General features: G+C 52.1%; 8 protein-coding genes across 8 annotated transcripts; 3 read left to right on the top strand and 5 right to left on the bottom strand.

Annotated features, from left to right (window-relative positions):
• Positions 1–21: 21 nt before the first annotated feature.
• P168DRAFT_316231 (ankyrin repeat domain-containing protein) lies at positions 22–1,692 on the top strand (the record flags this gene model as incomplete). Its single annotated transcript, XM_024839984.1, has 1 exon — positions 22–1,692. The coding sequence occupies one exon, from the start codon at positions 22–24 to the stop codon at positions 1,690–1,692; it is 1,671 nt and encodes a 556-aa protein (XP_024694804.1).
• Positions 1,693–1,905: 213 nt separating this feature from the next.
• P168DRAFT_279667 (MFS general substrate transporter) lies at positions 1,906–3,548 on the bottom strand (the record flags this gene model as incomplete). Its single annotated transcript, XM_024835808.1, has 6 exons — positions 1,906–2,062; positions 2,117–2,188; positions 2,239–2,550; positions 2,616–2,913; positions 2,967–3,276; positions 3,330–3,548. The coding sequence occupies 6 exons, from the start codon at positions 3,546–3,548 to the stop codon at positions 1,906–1,908; spliced, it is 1,368 nt and encodes a 455-aa protein (XP_024694805.1).
• A 604-nt stretch (positions 3,549–4,152) lies between these two features.
• On the top strand, positions 4,153–5,826 carry P168DRAFT_309310 (FAD/NAD(P)-binding domain-containing protein; the record flags this gene model as incomplete). Its single annotated transcript, XM_024839288.1, has 3 exons — positions 4,153–4,391; positions 4,459–5,032; positions 5,092–5,826. The coding sequence occupies exons 1-3, from the start codon at positions 4,252–4,254 to the stop codon at positions 5,824–5,826; spliced, it is 1,449 nt and encodes a 482-aa protein (XP_024694806.1). The 5' UTR covers positions 4,153–4,251.
• Positions 5,827–6,159: 333 nt separating this feature from the next.
• On the bottom strand, positions 6,160–7,530 carry P168DRAFT_316234 (alpha/beta-hydrolase; the record flags this gene model as incomplete). Its single annotated transcript, XM_024839985.1, has 6 exons — positions 6,160–6,681; positions 6,735–6,829; positions 6,878–6,988; positions 7,044–7,189; positions 7,258–7,387; positions 7,464–7,530. The coding sequence occupies 6 exons, from the start codon at positions 7,528–7,530 to the stop codon at positions 6,160–6,162; spliced, it is 1,071 nt and encodes a 356-aa protein (XP_024694807.1).
• A 205-nt stretch (positions 7,531–7,735) lies between these two features.
• On the bottom strand, positions 7,736–10,112 carry P168DRAFT_105552 (acyl--CoA ligase). The gene is made up of 4 exons (XM_024832532.1): positions 9,708–10,112; positions 9,037–9,642; positions 8,644–8,957; positions 7,736–8,586 (listed from the first exon to the last, which is right to left on the bottom strand). The coding sequence occupies exons 1-4, from the start codon at positions 9,784–9,786 to the stop codon at positions 7,942–7,944; spliced, it is 1,644 nt and encodes a 547-aa protein (XP_024694808.1). The 5' UTR covers positions 9,787–10,112; the 3' UTR covers positions 7,736–7,941.
• Positions 10,113–11,810: 1,698 nt separating this feature from the next.
• Positions 11,811–13,289, top strand: P168DRAFT_279670 (pheromone receptor; the record flags this gene model as incomplete). The annotated part of the gene is made up of 3 exons (XM_024835809.1): positions 11,811–12,372; positions 12,426–12,918; positions 12,980–13,289. The coding sequence occupies 3 exons, from the start codon at positions 11,811–11,813 to the stop codon at positions 13,287–13,289; spliced, it is 1,365 nt and encodes a 454-aa protein (XP_024694809.1).
• A 585-nt stretch (positions 13,290–13,874) lies between these two features.
• Positions 13,875–14,866, bottom strand: P168DRAFT_302595 (single-stranded DNA-binding protein). Its single transcript, XM_024838675.1, has 3 exons — positions 14,515–14,866; positions 14,253–14,341; positions 13,875–14,172 (listed from the first exon to the last, which is right to left on the bottom strand). The coding sequence occupies exons 1-3, from the start codon at positions 14,805–14,807 to the stop codon at positions 14,102–14,104; spliced, it is 453 nt and encodes a 150-aa protein (XP_024694810.1). The 5' UTR covers positions 14,808–14,866; the 3' UTR covers positions 13,875–14,101.
• A 730-nt stretch (positions 14,867–15,596) lies between these two features.
• On the bottom strand, positions 15,597–17,711 carry P168DRAFT_302596 (uncharacterized protein). The gene is made up of 7 exons (XM_024838676.1): positions 17,586–17,711; positions 17,381–17,510; positions 17,049–17,227; positions 16,517–16,821; positions 16,465–16,477; positions 16,345–16,407; positions 15,597–16,044 (listed from the first exon to the last, which is right to left on the bottom strand). Exons 1-7 carry the CDS (start codon positions 17,600–17,602, stop codon positions 15,933–15,935), a joined length of 819 nt encoding a protein of 272 aa, XP_024694811.1. The 5' UTR covers positions 17,603–17,711; the 3' UTR covers positions 15,597–15,932.
• Positions 17,712–19,109: the final 1,398 nt, after the last annotated feature.

Raw genomic sequence — 19,109 nt, forward strand, 5'->3', positions numbered from 1 at the left:
ATTGATCATTTTGATTGCACAATGCTGAGCGCATTACCCCTCGAGCTCCTCTTCAACATAGTTGAATCCCTCCCCAGATCTAGCCTGGCAGCCCTGGCTCGCACGGAAAAGGGGCTCGCAAAATCATTGACTCCGCAGCTATACAACGACGCCGTCAAGTGGGAATTCCATCGAGATGAAATCAAAGAATATGTGTTCAGAAGAAATATCCCAAAGGACGACCAACAAGCAGAAGAAACAGAAGAAACAGAAGATGAATTCTCCGACTCCGACGAAGATTCCGTCACGACCTCGTCTGGCACCACGGATACGCCGTCTTGCGCCTATGCGTTTGGCTCTGCTAAGCGCTGGCATTCAGATTTGATCCTAGACTATTGTCGTTCGCTGTCAGCAGCCGCACTCGCTGGCACCTGCGACGATAGGGACTGGACGCTAGTCCATGTCGCCGCGCAGTCAGGAAACATCGACTTGGCAGAGATCGCCATCAGCAAGGGTATACCCCTGAATGGTGCAAATCACGACAGTGATAGCCGCTGCAACCGCACCTGTCCACTCGTCTTAGCCATACAAGCGGGGCACGAGGCCATGGTATGGTGGCTCATCGAGCACGGCGCAAACGTCACTGGGCCGGTCCACGTCGACGGCGAGAAGGGAAACATACTGAGCCAGGCGGCCTCCTACGGCTCGACTGCCCTTTTGCGTCACATCATCGAGGCCAAGCGACGCGACCTTCCTCCAGACGACGTCACCTTCTCCGAGGAGCTCAGCCGCTTTGGTCTGTGCTATGCTGTTCTTGCCCCCATCAACCGGTACCGCCTCCCCGCGATCCGACTACTTTTGGACGAGGGGGCCAATCCATGCACGTCACACACAGACGACGTAGCCAGCACGCCGGTGGTCGTCCTGGCGGCGCTAAACCGAAATCTCGAAGCCCTCAAACTCCTCCTCGACCGAGGCGCGGACATCAACTCGACCGGCAGAAACAAGACCACTGCCCTGATGAACGCCGTGGAACAAGGCTACGACGAGATGGTGCACCTGTGTCTGGACCGGGGCGCCGACCCCACCGCGTGCCAAAGCACCGGGCAGATGACGCTGTCGTTTGCAGGCGAGAGCGGGCTACCCTGGGACACGGTGCAGCGGCTTTTCTTCGCCTTTCTCGACGCAGGGGGAGATTTGAATTCCATTGAAGCGGAAGAGCCATTGCCACAATTTGAGAGGACGGGGAACCCCGCGCCCTACTACTTGCCTCTGCACAGCTTTGTCGCCACTGGCCGCATTCCAGCCGTCAGGCTGCTCCTGCGACATGGGGCGGACCCCCTTGCTAAGGGCATAGTCGGGGCCACGGCGCTGCACGTGGCCATGAACAGCTATAATAAAAAGCCGCTGCTCTTTGGGGATATCGTAAAGGAATTGGTGGACGCTATCAAACGGGCTGGGGGAAGTCTCGACGACGGGGTGACAACGGACTCGACCTACTTTTGGGACCCGCGGGGCTCCACGGCGCTGCATATAGCCGCTAGACAGAACGCACTGGGTGTGTTACGTGTGCTACTTACGAACGGGGCGGACGCGACGACCTTGGATAGCTCCGGTCGCTCGGCCCTAGACTATGCGACACAGTGGCGCAATAAGAAATGCGTTGATTTGCTGTCGAAGGCTATAGAATCGCATCGAGTGGGTGCGAATTAAGTCTTGTCTTTTCTATCTTGCAGCAGTTTAAATCAGTAAATTCAGGTTGCGGTCTATATTCGTCTATATCGTTATGTGGTAATATCTAATAATCAAGATAGCCTTGCCCAACGCCAGCTCTCATGACGATGCCATAATGCCCAAGGACAGATGTCCAGCATCCGACCGGAACCACTACATGAATCATTGCATATGAAAAGAGCCAGCTCCAACTCACGGGACATACACCATGGGCTCTGACCCATCTTCCGACTGGTATTTGTCTCGCGCCACGCGCCGATTATGGAAGATATACACGAGGACCTGCACCACCGCACTGGCGATTCCGACAGCCACCATGATGATCATAGTGCGCAGACCTTTGGAGTAACTTGAGAAGGATCAGAGAGAGCCACAAAGACAGGGGGAGATATGGTCAACATACAGTGGCTTGTCAGGGGCCTGGAAGTACTGCGCTCCGGCCATTAGCCCGGCAATTGCAGACATTACCCACATCCTGATTTGTGATTAGTCTTGTATTCGAGCTGGATTAAGTGTCGGACATACGCAATACTGATACTTCGCTCCCTGGGATCGCGACAGTTGAGCTGCACCCAGGAGTTATGGACAGGGTGATATCCAACAGCGAAGCTGTTCACGGCCGTCCACAGGCCCCACCGGGACCACTTGCCGACATGGGGCTGGACTAGGAGGGCGACTATGAGAACCACGAGGTAGCAGACCTGGGCGGCGATGACGGTCCCACCGCGCATGTTGGTCCTGTCGCTCAGATAGGCGAAGAAGAATACGACGAAGAGTGCGAGGAATGCGCCCACTGCGGCTAGAGCGTTGGCTGCGACGCGGCCGAACCCAAGCGACCTATGTCCACGTCAGTTCTGATCTATTGGATCCCTGTTAGGGGGATTCCCGGAGCTGTCACGCACATGATAATGGACGGCGTGTAAGTCGTCAGAGGACTCCACGTTGAAAACACCACAAAGGTGGAGATAAAGTGCGGCCAGCGATAGTACTGGGATACTGTGCGCCAGACGATCTTGAGAGGAATGACCAGGCCTTGAGCGCCTCCTCGATTCTCCCCCGCTAATCTTTCCTGCAGTATTTGCTGGTCTGCGTCGGTGAAGCGGATGAGCCCCGGGCTCAGTAAGGGCTTGGGACAGTCAGGTGACCCCGGTATGAAGAAGAGGAAAACGATCGAGACGGAGATAGTGAAGGCTCCTTCAACTGTGTCTGGAGTCAGCGCTGGCTATTTGCAAGCCGGGTTTTCATATACATACCCAGGAAGAGCCACTGCCACCCCGTCAACCCTTGTCGACCATTGAGCTGCAAGATGCCCGAAGCCAGGAGTGGACTGCAAGCATTCCCACCAAACATCCCAAAGAAGAAGATTGCGACACGCTTGGCGAGCTCTGACTTCGTGTACCATGTGGACAAGGTATAGACAGCCCCAGGGATATAGCCCGCCTCGGCAAACCCGAGCAGCAGGCGTGTGGCGATAAAGCCGCCCCGATTGCGGACGAAGACCTGCATGGTCGCGATCAGGCCGAAGACGAAGACCTGCGCTGCGAGCCACTTGCGTGGACCAACCTATTACATCACTATCAGTGTCTGTGCTCGTTCAAGGATTGGGTCGTGCGCACGCGTTGCTGGGCCATGTTGCACGGGATCTCGAATACCACGATGCCCATGAACATCAACTGGTTGCCCATGTTGACCGTGGCCTGATCGATCTTAACGGCTTCAAGAAAGCCTCCAGTCAATGCACTAGCGAGGTTCATGCGATCTAATTGGAAGACGAAGAGGCCGAGGGTAAGGAGGGGCAGCACGGTCAGGTCGACCCTGAGAGGGAGAATGGACATCAGCGAGGAACTTCATTATAGCTTCATTACTTCAGTAGCCAGGGTAGTAGTTACACACTTTCTGCGCGCCTTTCTCTCCTGATCCAGAGACCATCCCACGGTAGGCAGCTGGAAACATTGCGAATGGTTGGACGCATTGCTATGCGATCCCTGTTTCTCGGCATCTACTTTGATATCCATCATGGTGCCACAGTCACCGGTCGGCCATTGGTAAAACCCTATTTTCAGGCCTCTAGTAAAGATTATATGAGATGAGCAGACCCCAATTCCGAGTCCCAGGCACCGGACATAGTTAAGTATCGACCCCTGGTCGTCGGGGTCTGCTCATGGTGGCCCTATGACATGACTGATATCCAGTCCATATGGCGTGCTTGGATGGTCCCAGGATTCATGGACCAGGGTTCGGATAGCCAGTATAAGATTAAGCACCGCCCATGCGGACCCTGCTCAAAAACGTGGTTTTCACGAGGATCGTCGCAGGAGCCAAGGAGCAACCCCGGGATGGCTGCAGATTGCGTGACAGTCCCCACAACAAGCATCATCACCAAACCCCGTCGATAACAACAAAGACCGTCAACGGCGGGGTTTGGAGTCGGACGATACTCGGTGTTTGCGAGTCAGTAGAATAATATAACATAACTAACTGGAGAATGTACCTGATCTTTCTGCGCGCAAACTTTATCTCGCTTTTCAACTACATAGTATGGATTTCGCGCACGTTAAACGAGTGGCCGTCATCGGCGCGGGGCCCGCAGGAGCCATTGCCATCGACGCGCTGGCGCAAGAAAAGGCCTTTGACATAATCCGAGTGTTTGAGCGTCGGGAGGGTCCCGGAGGATGCTGGTTCGTCTGTGCCTCTGCTGTAAAGCTTTACGTTGGTCGCCGTAGCTGACATGACGGGGTGTCCTAGGGTCGGAGACTCATCGCGACCACCAACGCTCTCGAACTTCGAGTCCCTAGCCAAGCGAACAGCAGATGCGCCATTGGCAGTCCCTAAACGGCTGCCGGCGCAAACGCCAAAGACCGACCGGCCGCGCTTCGCGGAGTCGTCCATCTACCCGTACCTGGAGACGAATATCGACTCCATCCCCATGGAATTCAGCCAGGAGCCGTTCCCCGAAAACCGCAGCGAGCTGTCGATATCGAATTACGGACCGAAGACCCCGTTTCGGAAGTGGGACGTCGTGAGGGACTATATCTCGGGTCTCGTGGAGCGCAAGGGATACAGCGACTTGGTCTCGTACAACACGACGGTCGAGCTGGTGGAGAAGGAGGGCGCCGAATGGAAGGTCACTCTTCGAAAGGAAGGGACGCACAGCGACTACTGGTGGACGGAGACGTTCGACGCCGTCGTCGTTGCCAGTGGGCATTACTGGGTGCCTTATATCCCTGCAATTGCAGGACTCGAGCAGTTCGAGAAGTCCAGACCGGGAAGTGTGCTCCACAGTAAACATTTCCGCGGTCGAGACGCATTTACCGACAAGGTGAGTTTATCCAGGACGAACAACGCGCATGGTGTCCATGCTGACGAAATCAACCCCAGCGAGTCGTCGTCGTGGGCGCATCCGTTTCCGCAGCGGACATCTCATACGATCTGGCGGACACGGCGAAAGCAGTCCACGCGATCACCATCGGCCACACATCAAACGGCTACTTCGGGGATGAAGCATTCAAGCACCCCAAGATCCACAACCACCCGTCCATCGAGAAGGTAATGGGAAGGACCGTCCACCTCGCGGACGGCACCTGTCTCCCCGACGTCGATCACATCATCTTCGGCACGGGCTACAGCTGGACTTTGCCCTTCCTGCCGACAGTCCCAGTGCGCAACAACCGGGTCCCAGAGCTATACCAGCACGTCGTATGGCAGAAAGACCCAACACTGCTATTCGTCGGCGCCGTCGCAGCAGGCCTGACATTCAAGATCTTCGAATGGCAAGCGGTTCTCGCAGCGCGTCTGCTCGCCGGCCGAGCAACCCTGCCCCCGTTAGCAGAGATGCAGAACTGGGAGGCGCAGCGCATAAAGGCGCGGGGCGACGGCGTGAAGTTCACGCTGATCTTCCCGGATTTCGAAGACTACTTTGAGACCGTGAGGCAGCTGGCTGGTAAAGGGGAAGAGGGCAAGGGTCGCCAGTTGCCTAGGTTCCAGCGCGAGTGGTTCCGGGCTTTTCTGGATGGATTAACGCGCCGTAAGTTTATGTGGAAACGGTTGAATGCGAAGGCGCGGGAGGCGCTGGAGAATACGGAGAATCGACAGAAGAGGGGGTCACGGCTTTGAGCTTGGTGATAAATACAGGGTGTACAGAAGTGTAAATATTTGCTGTTATAGTTCAATGCGACATTGACTGGCGTTTAAGACTCAATATATATATCCCCCGGGGAATAACCCTTGGGAAACAGCTAAAGATGGAATGATATTGATGACTTATGAAGATCCCCAAGAGATTGCAAGATTGAAAGAAACGTTGAAATACAAATGGCGTGGAAAACCCTGCAAGTCATGTTGGCCGATTGCAGTCACTCCACATTTATTACTGAAAGGCACAATGTACTACAATCATCGCTAGCTCTATACAGCACAAGTCGCAAAACAAGAAGTCATTTTGAACCGTCAACCCGCAAGAACAGAACAAACCCACTTCTCAAACGCCAGTCTCGTCTCCGACTTATCTTCTTTCAAGGTAAGCTCCAGAACCATATGATTATGAGATTCATCCTCGAGCACACATATCTTCGTCTGCGGGTGCACGGCCTGCAACCGCCTGCCCATTTCCTCGATATCGTCGAGGAAGATCTCATCGTCCCCAGCGGTGATTAATACATCCCTCGCAGGAAGGCCGTGCCACCAGTCCTCTGGCGCCGAGAGCGGCTCCATGTAGGGATCTGTCGGCGCGGAGCCTCGGAACTGGGTGGCCCAGCGGTGGAGCACGTCAGCGTCTAGAGCATCTCTTTGCCGATTCAGCTGCATCGACCGTGTCTTTTTTGTGTCGAAGGTGACCCACGGGGAGAGGAGCGCTACTCCTCGGAAGGGGTTAGTGAGGGTTAGTGGAGGTACAAGGGGGTGCGGGTGGAGGATATGCGAGAGGATGGCAAGGGCGAGGTTTGCGCCTGCGGAGTCCCCTGCGAGGATGATCTGGGAAATTGTTAGCTCTGTGTTTCTAAGTTGGTGGGCGTGGTGATATTTACATTTGAGGGGTCGCGGCTTTCAATGCGAATGAGGTAGTCCAGTAGTTGACAAGCTTGTTGGAGTTGGCGGGGATATGAAGCGTCGACAGAGACGTCTACCTCGTTCAATAAGTGTTGAGTTTGACCTTTTGCAGAGAACTCACCATAAGAAAGTAAAAGAACAGCCACTTTGTTGCCCTTGCGCTCGGCCTCTTGCACCGTCTGGTGGAGCAACTCGAAGTGAACATCGAGGGCCGGTACCACATAGCCCCCTCCTGCAAGCAGCCACTACATCAGCGCCGATAGCCATCAGAGAGAAAAGACACCTACCAGGGCAAAAGAACATGACCTTTTCGGCAGTCTTATCCCCAATCCAATGGCCTCGAGTACCGTCGGCCAGCACAACCGTGTCTGGCGCACAACCACGCGACGAGCAGAACTTCTTATAGCCGTCGTCCGTGGATGTCATCAGGGTACTGTGAATAAATAGTAAGCTCGTTGTGCTCTCGTGCTCTCAGTTTTTGATATAAAAGGAAAAATATACGCTAGTGCTCTGGACGAGAGGCTCCCCGTAAGAATCCGTGACCCCGCATAGCAGAAGTGGCGGTAGTAGGTTGAGGGACCCTCGCTGCGTTGAAATATAGCTGCCACTGCTGCTACAGCCAAGCGTGAAACTATTCCTTTGTCAATATCATCGAATTCGATGCATAACAATCGACAAAATAGAGATACGAGAACGGGTTTGCATACTAGCTTGGACCAAAGACACCGCGACACCGACCCACTCCTTCGCAGACAAGGCACGTTTTGGAGGCATAACGTCGATAAGCACTCGTATTGCTGTGGGTCGTCTTCGTCCTTGTCGGTTAATCGGGACAGTCCTGTATATCAAAAACGAGTAAGCAAACCAATGTCAGCCACTGGTCCTGTATCTGGGTTGATAATTGGCCACAACGGCGCAGTTGGTGCAGCTTGTACGCGCCTCACATTCCGTGCAGATCCGGGGATATAGGAACTCTATTTGTCATCAATGTTATGTGATCTATCTTAATCATCAAGAATCTATCAAAATGTAGAAAATAGAGCTTATCAAAATATAGAAAGTAAGAATATAAATCATACTCACGTTATGCCATAGTATATCAGTAAATGTCATGCTGTAATGGGTATGGATGCACCAGTGCTGCACCACCTAATTCCAGTCCGACCCTCGGGGTATCGATGCGCCTCATAGCTTGGCCTGGCGATAAAGGGTGTATTTCACAGCCCCCAATATCCTCTCTCGGTCCACAGTCTTCACTCGGTCCTTCAACTCGCGTTTGAGGACCTTCCCGGCGGCGCTTTTCGGCACCTGCGGGATCCAGACAATTCCCCCGCGAAGATGCTTATAATGCGCCACGCGATCCTTCAAAGAGCCTATAATACTTACTGCCATGGCTTCGGTTTCATGTGCAGCATTTTGAAGCACGAGGTACGCCAGTGGTACCTCGGTCTGGAGGTCGTCGTTCGCCACTCCAATAACTGCCGCATCTTTAACATGCGGATGGCCGAGAAGGATGTCTTCCAGCTCGGTCGGCGCAATCTGATACCCCTTGTACTTGATCATGTCCTTGGCGCGATCGGTGAGATATAGATTACCGTTGGCGTCTTCGTATCCGATATCCCCCGTTTTGAACCAGCCATCAGCGGTGAGGCATGCATCGGTCTGTTCCGCATTATTCAGGTACCCCTTGAAGACGTTCGGGCCTCGAATCCATAATTCCCCTTCCTCGCTATTTCGTGCTTGACGCGCGTCGTCAATCACTATCTTGGCCTCGAGGCCAGGTAGCACCGGCCCCGATGACCCAATGGCTTGGTCCCAGTTATCCCAGCTCTGCAGAAGTCACTGATCAGCGCTGTTCGAGGGACGAATTAGGCCAGGTGCACTTACTTGTCTGTGAGAGATAGACACCGTCTCCGATAGCCCGTATGCTTGACGGATTGGAATTCCCAGTCGCTGGTAGCCCTCCCGGATCAGAGCAGCAGCGAGTGGAGCCCCACCGGAAGTGATCATGCGGAGGGAGCTCAGGTTGAAGCGGCTGACTGCGCTGTTCTTCGCCAGATGCAGAACAATTGGGGGCGCAACGAACACATGGGTGATCTTCTCCGTCTCTATCAGTCGGCAGAATGCTTCCAGCTCGAATTTCTCCATCATTATCGTCGGCGTTCCCAACCATATAGGAAGATGGACGAGACAAATGAGTCCTGCATTGTGATCAATGTTAGAAAGCTACATCCAAATACATATGGGCGACAGAAAGAAAACGAGAAAAGCTTGACATACCGTAGATGTGATAAGTAGGCAGAACAGCTAAGACTCGATCTCGAGTCCAATCCACATGACGCCCCTCAGCTGCACCGGCGAGAACCACCTCGGCGACTACATTGCGATGGGTGATCATGACAGCTTTGGGCTTTCCCGTGGTGCCGGACGAATAGACCAGGTACGCGAGGTCATTCTCCGGGTCGACAGGGGTGCGGGCCAAATGTGAGTTACTATTTTGAATAAAAGAATCCACGGTTACGAGCCCCCGTTGGGCGTCTCCGAGAACCAAAATGCGCTCAGCCGGCAGGTTAGATTTCCGGGCAGCTTCTAACCCGGCCTCGACGCACTGCGGATGAAGAACAAGTCCCTTCGCGTTGCTAGTCTCCAGATTGTACTGCAGCTCCTCCACGGAGAGCCCGGGGTTTGTGGGGGCTACAACACCACCTGCCCAGTGGCAACCCCATATAACAGAGGGAGTCTCTATAACATTTGGGGCCATCACAAGAAGGACATCCCCCTTGTTCCAGCCCCAGTGGGTTTTAAGGGCTTGGCCAAATACCTGGGCCCGATCCCTCACATCTTTGAACGTGTAGTGTGAGCTGGACTTTGAAGATTTGAAGATCTCTATCGCCCCAGTCAGCCAAGAATACTCGATATGTAGTATATTCGCCCCAGCGGGGAAGCAGTACCATGGCTATCGGGAAAGCTGCGGTCTTGTCTCTCGAACAGCAGCTCCCATAAATCAATCGATGGAATAGTCGGTGTCATTTCGTCGAAAGTTAATTGTTGATTGCAGTTGTAAACATCACAAGCTTTGCATTAGTGCGGTGGTGCCAGTAGTAATGAAATCATCTGTCGGTTACTTTGTTGGAGATCGTGTCTCGGTAATGCGGGGATGGTGACCTTTTGCGGAATGATCGCCAAGTCGTCGGCAAAGCTGGTCCCTCCTCGCGTTCTAATCCAATAACATGGAGAATTGTGTTCGGCTTGCCGTTGAATCTAGCCGGCCCAAAGGAGTTTGCACAATGATTAAGTGGTTTCGCAATTCCACTCGGTGTTTGCGCCATTGTATCAAATGTTGCGCAATCGCCGCCCCACAGACGAAGTGTAGCCGGTGCAGATCATGGAGCCCATGATGGACTTGGTTACAACCACCTTGAACCGCGATAGAAACCTAACAATGGCAACTAAAAATCCCATAGGGACTTCCACAAAATTCAGCCTGTACTGTACACCATCAACAATGATATTTCAGATCAAAACAGCCACTGCATAGTTGTCAAGACTCACGGATCACCATTCTTGCCATCGTCATCAGTCACGATAGACGAGGTCCAAGCAAGCCATATACCAGGCGATGAAGCAGACCAAAAATGTGTCCCAACATAAGGTTCTGAGATTGTCACGAGGCCAAAAGCGTCATGATATCTTTTGTAGCCCAGGGGTAATGGTTTCCACGAAAGATACATAACGATATAACCATGCTACATGATGCAACAGTCGAATTTTCCCTGGTCGCGTTGGGAACCAGGTTGGACGGGCCCTGATAACCCATGGCGAAGTATCTCAAATGAGCCTGCAACTAAGCCACGGCAGTGCTCCGTCAGATATTACATCCTGCACTTTGCCGATCCAACATTGTCTCCATGGTCGTTTTCCTCTTTGATTGGTTCATATTGGCTGGATCCTAGTCCATTGTGCGAGTACTCGACTCGAGAGGAGGTCACCTGGGGATATATCGCTCGCTCGTCGACATCCCAAACGTGGGTGGAAATGGAGATAGCTTCTACCAAGCTGGTCGTGTGGGTTGCTGCACCGGGTGATCTCGATCTACCGGATTCTTCACTCCGCGATTGCCGTCCAGATCAAATGACACCCGTGGCTCAAAGATGACAGTGGCAAGAGAGGACCGTACGCACGACCCTTAGCCTATCAAGACGTCCATAGGACTAATTCGACTCGATTGATCCTTGTCCAGCCGATTGATTAACCATCGTTACTGGCCGGGCGTGGTGTGTCACAAAGGATGCCGAGGAGATTGTAAGCAGAAGGATGTCCGTTTCCTGTGAAACAGAATCACCACTCTCACGAAGAGGGTGGTAGAAAGTAGGGGAGATACAAGGTAGTATCTTGAAGACAATGTGGTGGAGGGGAACAGAGAAAGTGGTTCAGCTGGATCTATTGACACCCGAAACGGGAATGGCCCCGTCGCTTCTCGCCAACAATGACGCATCCCAAGTCAACAACCTCATTGACACTCTCCGAGTTCGTTCGTCTTGTTCTTTCACTCCCTATTGAGGTCTCATCATTCTTTCACTGGGCTTTATGCCAGTGGGGGCTGTGTCAATAAAGCTGGTGATGTTTCTCGTGGAGAATTCGTGTTGACCCAAAGTTTGACTGACCAGACCGGACTGCAGCTCGCCTCGACCGCTTTAGGGTTACAGTCGTTGAACATGGACTGGCTATTACACTGCTCTAGGGCTTGTCCTACTGATCCCTCTGGGAAATGAATGTCTTAATAGGGAGCAAGTGGAACTCCAGTGCACATCGCCGTATACTCTGGATCCTCAACGTCAATAAGACATCACTGCTCCTGTCTCTGGATACTGGATGGTAGTGTCTGGCGATCTCTCAGGGAGTGAAGTGGTTTCATTGACGCGATGGTGCTGGTTCACTTGCTGCGTCTTTCATTCAACCTTTTCCAGAGTCAAATACGTCTTGGAACCCACCTGGAGGCTCTGTAAAGCTTCAATCCTACCGCTCTCTCTGGAATTCCGAACATCTCTCACATTATGGGTTCGTCTGAATTTCCCCTCTATCCACAGGCTGTGATCGTCCCATTGTTGGCCTTTTTCTCGATCTTCGTGAGCATTGCTCCGTTGGTCCTGCACTGGAAGAATCGTAACCTCCCAGCGTGCTGCCTCATAGGCTGGTTCCTGATATTGAACCTCTTCAACATAACCAACGCCATCATCTGGCCCACGGATGATTCTACAACGTGGTGGAACGGGGTTGTGCTCTGTGACATCGAGGTCAAGATCATGATCGCCAGCTACGTTGCGGTACCGGGAGATATCATGTGCATTTTCCGCGGCTTAGCCTGTGTGCTGGACACCAGGCGTGCAACCCTCGTCCCCACCAAACAACAGCGCTGGAGGAATCGTTTCATGGAGCTTCTCTTCTGCGTGGCGGTGCCGATCATCGCTATGATCACCCAAGTCTCCTATCAGGCAAACCGGTATATGATCTTCGCCATTTCGGGCTGTGTCAACAGCTTCGACGAAAGCTGGGTGAGCGTGCTACTGGGGTTCATCTGGCCGCCAATCATTTGCTTCATTGCGGCTTATTATTGTGGTAAGTCTAACGAGACTCAGTTCGACCAGCAGGCACTGTAGCTGACAACCTAGGCCTTGTACTGTACCGCCTGCACAAATATCGAAGCCAATTCAGCGACATCCTTAACTCCTCAAACAGCAAACTCAACAAGTCCCGGTTCATGCGTCTATTCTTTCTCTCATTCATCATGCTCATCGCCATCATCCCCGTTCAGATATACGTCCTGTACAAGAACGTCGAAGGCACGCTCCCGGTGTGGCATGCATACTCGTGGCAGCGCACCCACGCCGGCTGGAACATCATCTACAAGATTCCCAGCAATGGCCAAGCCTTCTTCGACCGCTGGATCCCCATCGTCTCCGGGTTCTTCTTTTTCATCTTCTTCGGATGTGGCCGCGATGCCGCCCGAATCTACCGACTGATCCTCAACTTCCTAGGACTGGGTCACTGCTTCGCCTGTGTGCGGACGTCTCCGCCTGGGACGGATGCCTCAACCGGCCACACGGGGTCAAGAGGCAGTCGGGCTAAACTACTCTTCCACAAGAAGTGGTCATCTTCAGAACGGTAAGCCCCCTCAAACACTCGCACTTCCCTGCCTCCTCGTTCTAACTCCATTCCAAACCAGAACCTACATCAACGACCCCCTCCCTACGTTCCGAACCAGCCGCACCAACCTAGAGGAACAAGCCTCCCACAATGCAAAGACATCATGGCTCAAATCCCCCTTCTCTGCCCTCCGCCGCTCATACTCCGCCAGTCGCGAGAGGATGATCCCCCTCCCTACTATTTCATCGGATCCCACAAGCACAGTATGCACCAATGCCTGGGCGGGTACTAGCCAAAGCCGCGGCAGCGTCGACTTGACAAGCACTGCCTCTAACCAGGATATCATCCGCGTCAAGCAGGTGATCAGCCAGGAAAGCGAGGGTGTATGACTGGGGGGTTCATTGCAAGCTTAACCTTTTTGATATGGTTTCGTTCGTTGTTTATCCTTGATTCGTGCTCGTTTTAGATCACCTAGCGTGCATATCTTTTTCTTTATTCCCTGCTTTCGCCTGCACAATCATGTACCCAACCACCGTGCCCTACCAGGTAAACATATCTACACAATAAATTAATAACGTAAACCAAACCTACACACATACAGACCTCTCGTAAAGCCATTGCCCGAACTCAAACGAATTCCAGCGCGAAGAGCAACTCCAGACATGGCGCACTCCCCTCTACAAGATTGACAGCTCACTAGCAATAGATATACTCGCGGCGAACCTAACCGAGCAGACTAAGTACGCGTTGTACATCCTCGCGAAAGCATAAACGCACGATTGTCTGCGGGCGGTATCATCGCTGGGCTAGGTATATACCAACAGTAGTGCTATGCTACGCTATGCTCTGCGCGTAGTCGACGCGAGATGTAATATACAGCATTTATGCGTGTGATGTGTCACAATGGTGGTTCGGCTATGCTTCCGTCGTGTGGGAAAAAAAAAAAAAAAAAAAACAAAGATAGAAAAACGGACCAACGGCACTGGGAGTCTTTCATTCAAGGATATACATATACAATACATGAAATAAACAAAGAACATGCTGTAGCCAACTGTCGGAGGAGCGGATCAAAGGTCGCTGGGTGGAGAGGTCCACAGCCGGGAGGCAAGAAAATTAGATGGTATAATCAAGTAACGTAGACGCCATTAGACCCGAAGACACCGGCTAACCCGACCACAATACGCGATCTGACGTTCTTTATTTATTCCTGCTGGGACTCGCCGGATTCGTTGTCAGGGCCCGAATAAGGGCGTTTGAGGACCTCGATGGAGCCTGTACAACGGAAGGGAAAGGACCACGTTAGCCTCTTGCCCGAGAACACGAAGGGGGTAAGGTCGGCGGGAATATCTCACGTTGAAGAATGCTCAGGGTAGACTGTCTTCTGCCCTCGTTATCTTCCCACTGGCGCATGCTGGCATCGCCCTCGACGAACACGAGGGTACTGGATAAAAGAAGCGACGTTAGCATTGGCACAGCATCATGATGGAATTCCCACGGGGTGTGTCTGTCACATTGCACGTCTATGCATGCTCCGCTCGCAACGCTCTGCATAGTCCGTCCAAATATAGAGAGATCACCCCAAGAATATACCACCAGAGCGTGGATCGTACTCACCCCTTGGGCAGGCCCAGCAGGTAGTCCCGCTGGGGACCTTCATTGACGAAGCTGTTGACACGGAACCAGCTTATCGTGCGGTTTTCGCGGGATCCGTAACTGCTACCGACGGCGTATTTGATCATTTCCTTGCCGGAGGAGGTCGCAACCAGCTCGGGCTCAGCGGCGAGGCGGCCGGTGATCATCATCTTCGCGGCATTGTGGGCAGCGGAGTTGCTGAACGAACGCGCGGACAGAGCAGCGGTAGAAGAGGCACGCAGGCCGGGGCGCAGGGAGGCGAGGAAGGCAGACATGATGTTTGTGGGTGGTGTGATGGGATGGGGATGTAATGGGATGAAGCGCGTGGAAGTTTTTCGACGGGAAGCTCGATAACACCCGGCGGAGTCTAGTCAGTCCAGCAGCGGTTCGATGGACGGGAGCTGGTCCGCGTTCCGGTCATGTGATTGGTGGCAGTTCTAGAGCGGTGAGTCTGTACCGTGTCCATCCAGTCGGCCTGAGGCAGACATTCTATAAATCGATCTATGGCTGTTGTTGTTGACGATTGAAAGCCAATTCTTTTGCAAGTAGAAGTCTCTAATCAGAATGTATTTCTGGTAGTATATTAGTGCTAGGGTTAAGTTGTCTCCGGACAGCGGTTTCTTGGTTTAAATGCCATTGTGCTCACGTTCAGACAGTATCCACTGGCTTCATACTCATAGATACGGCCTTCAGATAACATATTTCAGCTGATATTGCCAGACCTCTCAATAGAAAAAAAACGAGGTTCTGAAAAGAGCGTCACTGCTAGCTATTCTGGTTAAATCTGGCTGAGTATTGAGGACATACTTGCAGCAAATATAGAGACACTGCTGCATGGTAGTAGCTTGGTTATATATACTGAACTGCCGCAGCGGCAATACGGATTGTCATGACAAATATGGGTACCTCCTATTCCAGCAAGGAACCATACTTATCCTTGTAGATGTAAGAAGATATGAACTCGTCACTCCATAAGGACACAGTCTTCCATATGCATGGACCACGGAGGATAAACAAAGGCAAGTGCCTCGAAAAAGCTATACAAGATAACGTTACCCTAAGGGATGAAATCTTCACAGATCCAGGGATTTCAATATGGCACAACTACAAGGACTAATTCAATATGTTGTCCAACAGGAAGGACTAGTTGATCACTCAGCTCGCAGATGTCCTCCTTACTCATGCATATCTTCCTGCATCAAGCATCTCCAATTATGTACAGACCCATACGACTCGATCTCTTCTCAATCAGTTCTGGTCAAGACTGGTGGAAGCCGTTTGATATAACTGGTTTCCCTTGGTAGGTAAAGGTTACAGTGTTTTCCTTGATTTTATGGTATTCCATCCATGCAACATGTACTGGATCATACAAGATCTCATGACACCGAGTAACTTCGAATTCAGGCTCCAGCAATGCCCCTGACGCAGTCAAGCTGCTGTCCCGTTTTACCGGCATATGAAATTCGCATAATCCAGGTCCACTTCTCAAATCGGTCCAATGTTTCACTGATCCTGTAGAGACCATGAGGCTTAGTCCAGATTGAGCATGTTTGCTATCCCCGGGAAGAAGCGACACCGCGGATAAGGACGGGATCATCCTTGTCCTCTCTGGTCAGGACCAGTCCAGACTTTCGACAGTCAGATCGATAAAAGCTTGGTGTAACCCAGCATTCAATATATGTACGCGCCCCGATCTGTAATCAGAGACGAGACGATTGAAGCAGGCGAAGGTAACAAAGAACAGTGGTATGTATGTCGCTGTTTGGAGTAACACAGGTTCCTGTCGACCGTGAAAGGTCACACAGTACATACTTATCGGTACTCGCAGTTGCTCGAGAATATTGAGTAGTTCGGCGGGAGATCTCGTGGTTTGCGCTACCCTCCGTCATGCATTGGCATGGTTCGTCCTGCAAATTCAGCAATGTCCCTTACGTCTGCCCGTGGTCTGTTAGGGACACCCCAGTTTCATTCTGGATATACTCACGAAGCCGGCCCTGGATAGACCTGCAAAGATTTGTCGCGAGCGACTCATACGAGATCAGCAACATCGTAGCATACAAATCCTTCATACTATCCCAGCATGGATCAGAAGCAGAGCTCGTCGTAGGCCGCTCGACGCATTGGCTTCTGGCCGATCTCCCGTCTAAAGTGAAATGCCGGCGGAAACCATCATATTTCACGCGGTTCTTGCAGAGATTTCTGTCAAGAAATGTCAGCCCAGGATAGTCACCCGGAGACTGCTGGGTAATGGCAATCGAAGCAAACCTGCCCTTTACATCGAGAAGGCGTCTGGCTTGCGGTATGTGCCCTTAGTGTGCAATCGCGGTTCTTTCTCACTGCGCGAAGCTTCTCTTAGCCAATTCACATCGCAGCGACTGGCGCAGTCAGGCTCTGCTCTTAGGATGTACGACAATGTGTCCTATTGTGGCATCATCCGTGCGTCTCAGTCGAAGGCTGTCCTAAATTAGACCATCATCATTATGAGGGAAGTGAAGCTCCTAGCACCTCGTACATACAGCCCACAAAGCCCGTCGCCGATAGAGGAAGAAACGATAGCGTCTCCGAGCCAGTGTGGACCAGTCGCATTTTGACCGAAGCATATACAGCCCTCGCCCGAGTCCAATCGGCCGCTAGCTCTTGACTCAGGGGCCGAGCACACACCTCTCGCCGAAGTTCCGACCAGAACCGAAAGAATCTAGGACAACAACTGTTCCAGACTGATCAATAATCTTGAGCATCATCGACGCATGTATGTGAACCGATATAGTCCTTGCTTCGGGCACGAGCGTCGTAGTGGGCAGTCGCGTAGATTTCCGAACCATGATGGACACGATTCGCCATGACTTACTGTACACCCTGGCGTTGCACTTGAATGATCATCCTGAATACGAAAAGGCGTCACGTCCGGGATAGGGGTAGAGATGCAACACGCCGGGCGTACACTGCTAGGGCTGGACTGGGTGTTGACTACGGGTGGTCTAAATCACGCATCACTATGTCAAGCGTGGCATGATGAAGTAGATATTGGCAGGTGATTATTGAGATTTACTCACATAGTCCGTGTTGACATGTCAAAGCCACTTGAAGATCCTCATTCAAGCCTGGAATATCAAGCTGAATGCGCCAGAACTGACAATCACCAATCAATCCCATACTCGTCTCAGTGGGAATATGATAATAGATAAATAAGCAAATAAATCAGTTGATGAATGTATATCTTTATTTGAGAAAATACTTCTATTTCAATCGCATCATACCGCATTGGAGTCATCGCCCTCGACACTGCATCTTGTGGAAATGATGACTGGGGCAGGATGGCTCTACATCAGGTGATTCCACACCGATCACTCGCTTTGACTCGCTTTTACTCGGTGCATCATTCCTTCTCACTTCACAAACACAGACCAAGCGATAGAGCGACATATACTGAACCTTCAGCAAACCATACCAGACATCCTTTCTTGCTTATCCTCTACATATCAATAGACCTGCATCTGCTATGCTTTCGGCTACATATATTGTTCTATCCTCGTTTGACTTTGGGTTTATGAGACGTCCCAATCTATATGTGCGGAGTACGTCCCAGGCTGCAGCAAGGTACGCATCTTTAGTTCAAGTTTATTGGGCTCTGCTCTCTTTCTCAGATCAGAAATATGCTCCTTACTGAGTTCACCGCTTCCGCCCGAGCGTGGTTTATTGATATCGGCAACTTTTACCATTGGAACTAGTACATACCCTTCCTCTCGAAAATCTGGCCACCGCAGGATCACTCGATCGATCAGTTGGCAAAAATATGAACTCGCAACAGGGTGGGATGATCTCAAGGGGAAACCGTCGCCCGAGTCAGACTCGACAGCGCATTGCGGGCTTCTGGAAACTCCAGCCAATCTAACCCTTGAATATGCCCTCCTGGAGGGATGGTGGTTTCGGGTATTAAGTTCCCACTCCCATTGTTCGGTGACATTTATCGAACATCGTTGCTTTTTCTTTTTCTTTTCCCTTGTCAGCCCTGGTATGATAGGCGGGGAGCCGTGTCGAGACAAATGAGACGTGTCGGCTCCTGCAGCTGATCACATCCAGCCTAGCCCAGACTAATTAATGGTGGCCACTGATGCTGGCCGATCAGCGATATGGCCGACCTGGCTGTCATTCCGTCCCTGAACACGGCCACCAACTCAAACTTGGAATTGGATTTAGGCCTTGGATCGGTGTCGAGGAGGCTTGCCACCCACAGAGGATCCCCCTGCCCCACTCCCCTGCCTGTCAGTGTCAATCAACTTGGCCCAACCACGTCAGCGTGACTTCCGTTCCCCGCCGGGTTGCAGAGTTCCAATGCGCATGTGCTGGTGACACCGTAACCATAGCCATTGGGCAATGGAGGTTTCTCGCTCCTCCCAGTCCGTTCGCGTTGGCTCTGACCTGGCATTTGTCTCGAGAATCAGGGTCAAATCATAGGCTGTCGATGACCTGTTCCTTACATACTGAACTTGAGCGACGTATTAGGCGCCATGGATGGAGGCGGGGAACCTGCCCGAGAAAAAACAGTTGGAGAGGACAAGAAATATCCCTCCTGCCAA

The sequence above is a fragment of the Aspergillus campestris genome (genome assembly GCF_002847485.1).
Source record: "Aspergillus campestris IBT 28561 chromosome Unknown P168scaffold_3, whole genome shotgun sequence".
Taxonomy (NCBI): domain Eukaryota; kingdom Fungi; phylum Ascomycota; class Eurotiomycetes; order Eurotiales; family Aspergillaceae; genus Aspergillus; species Aspergillus campestris.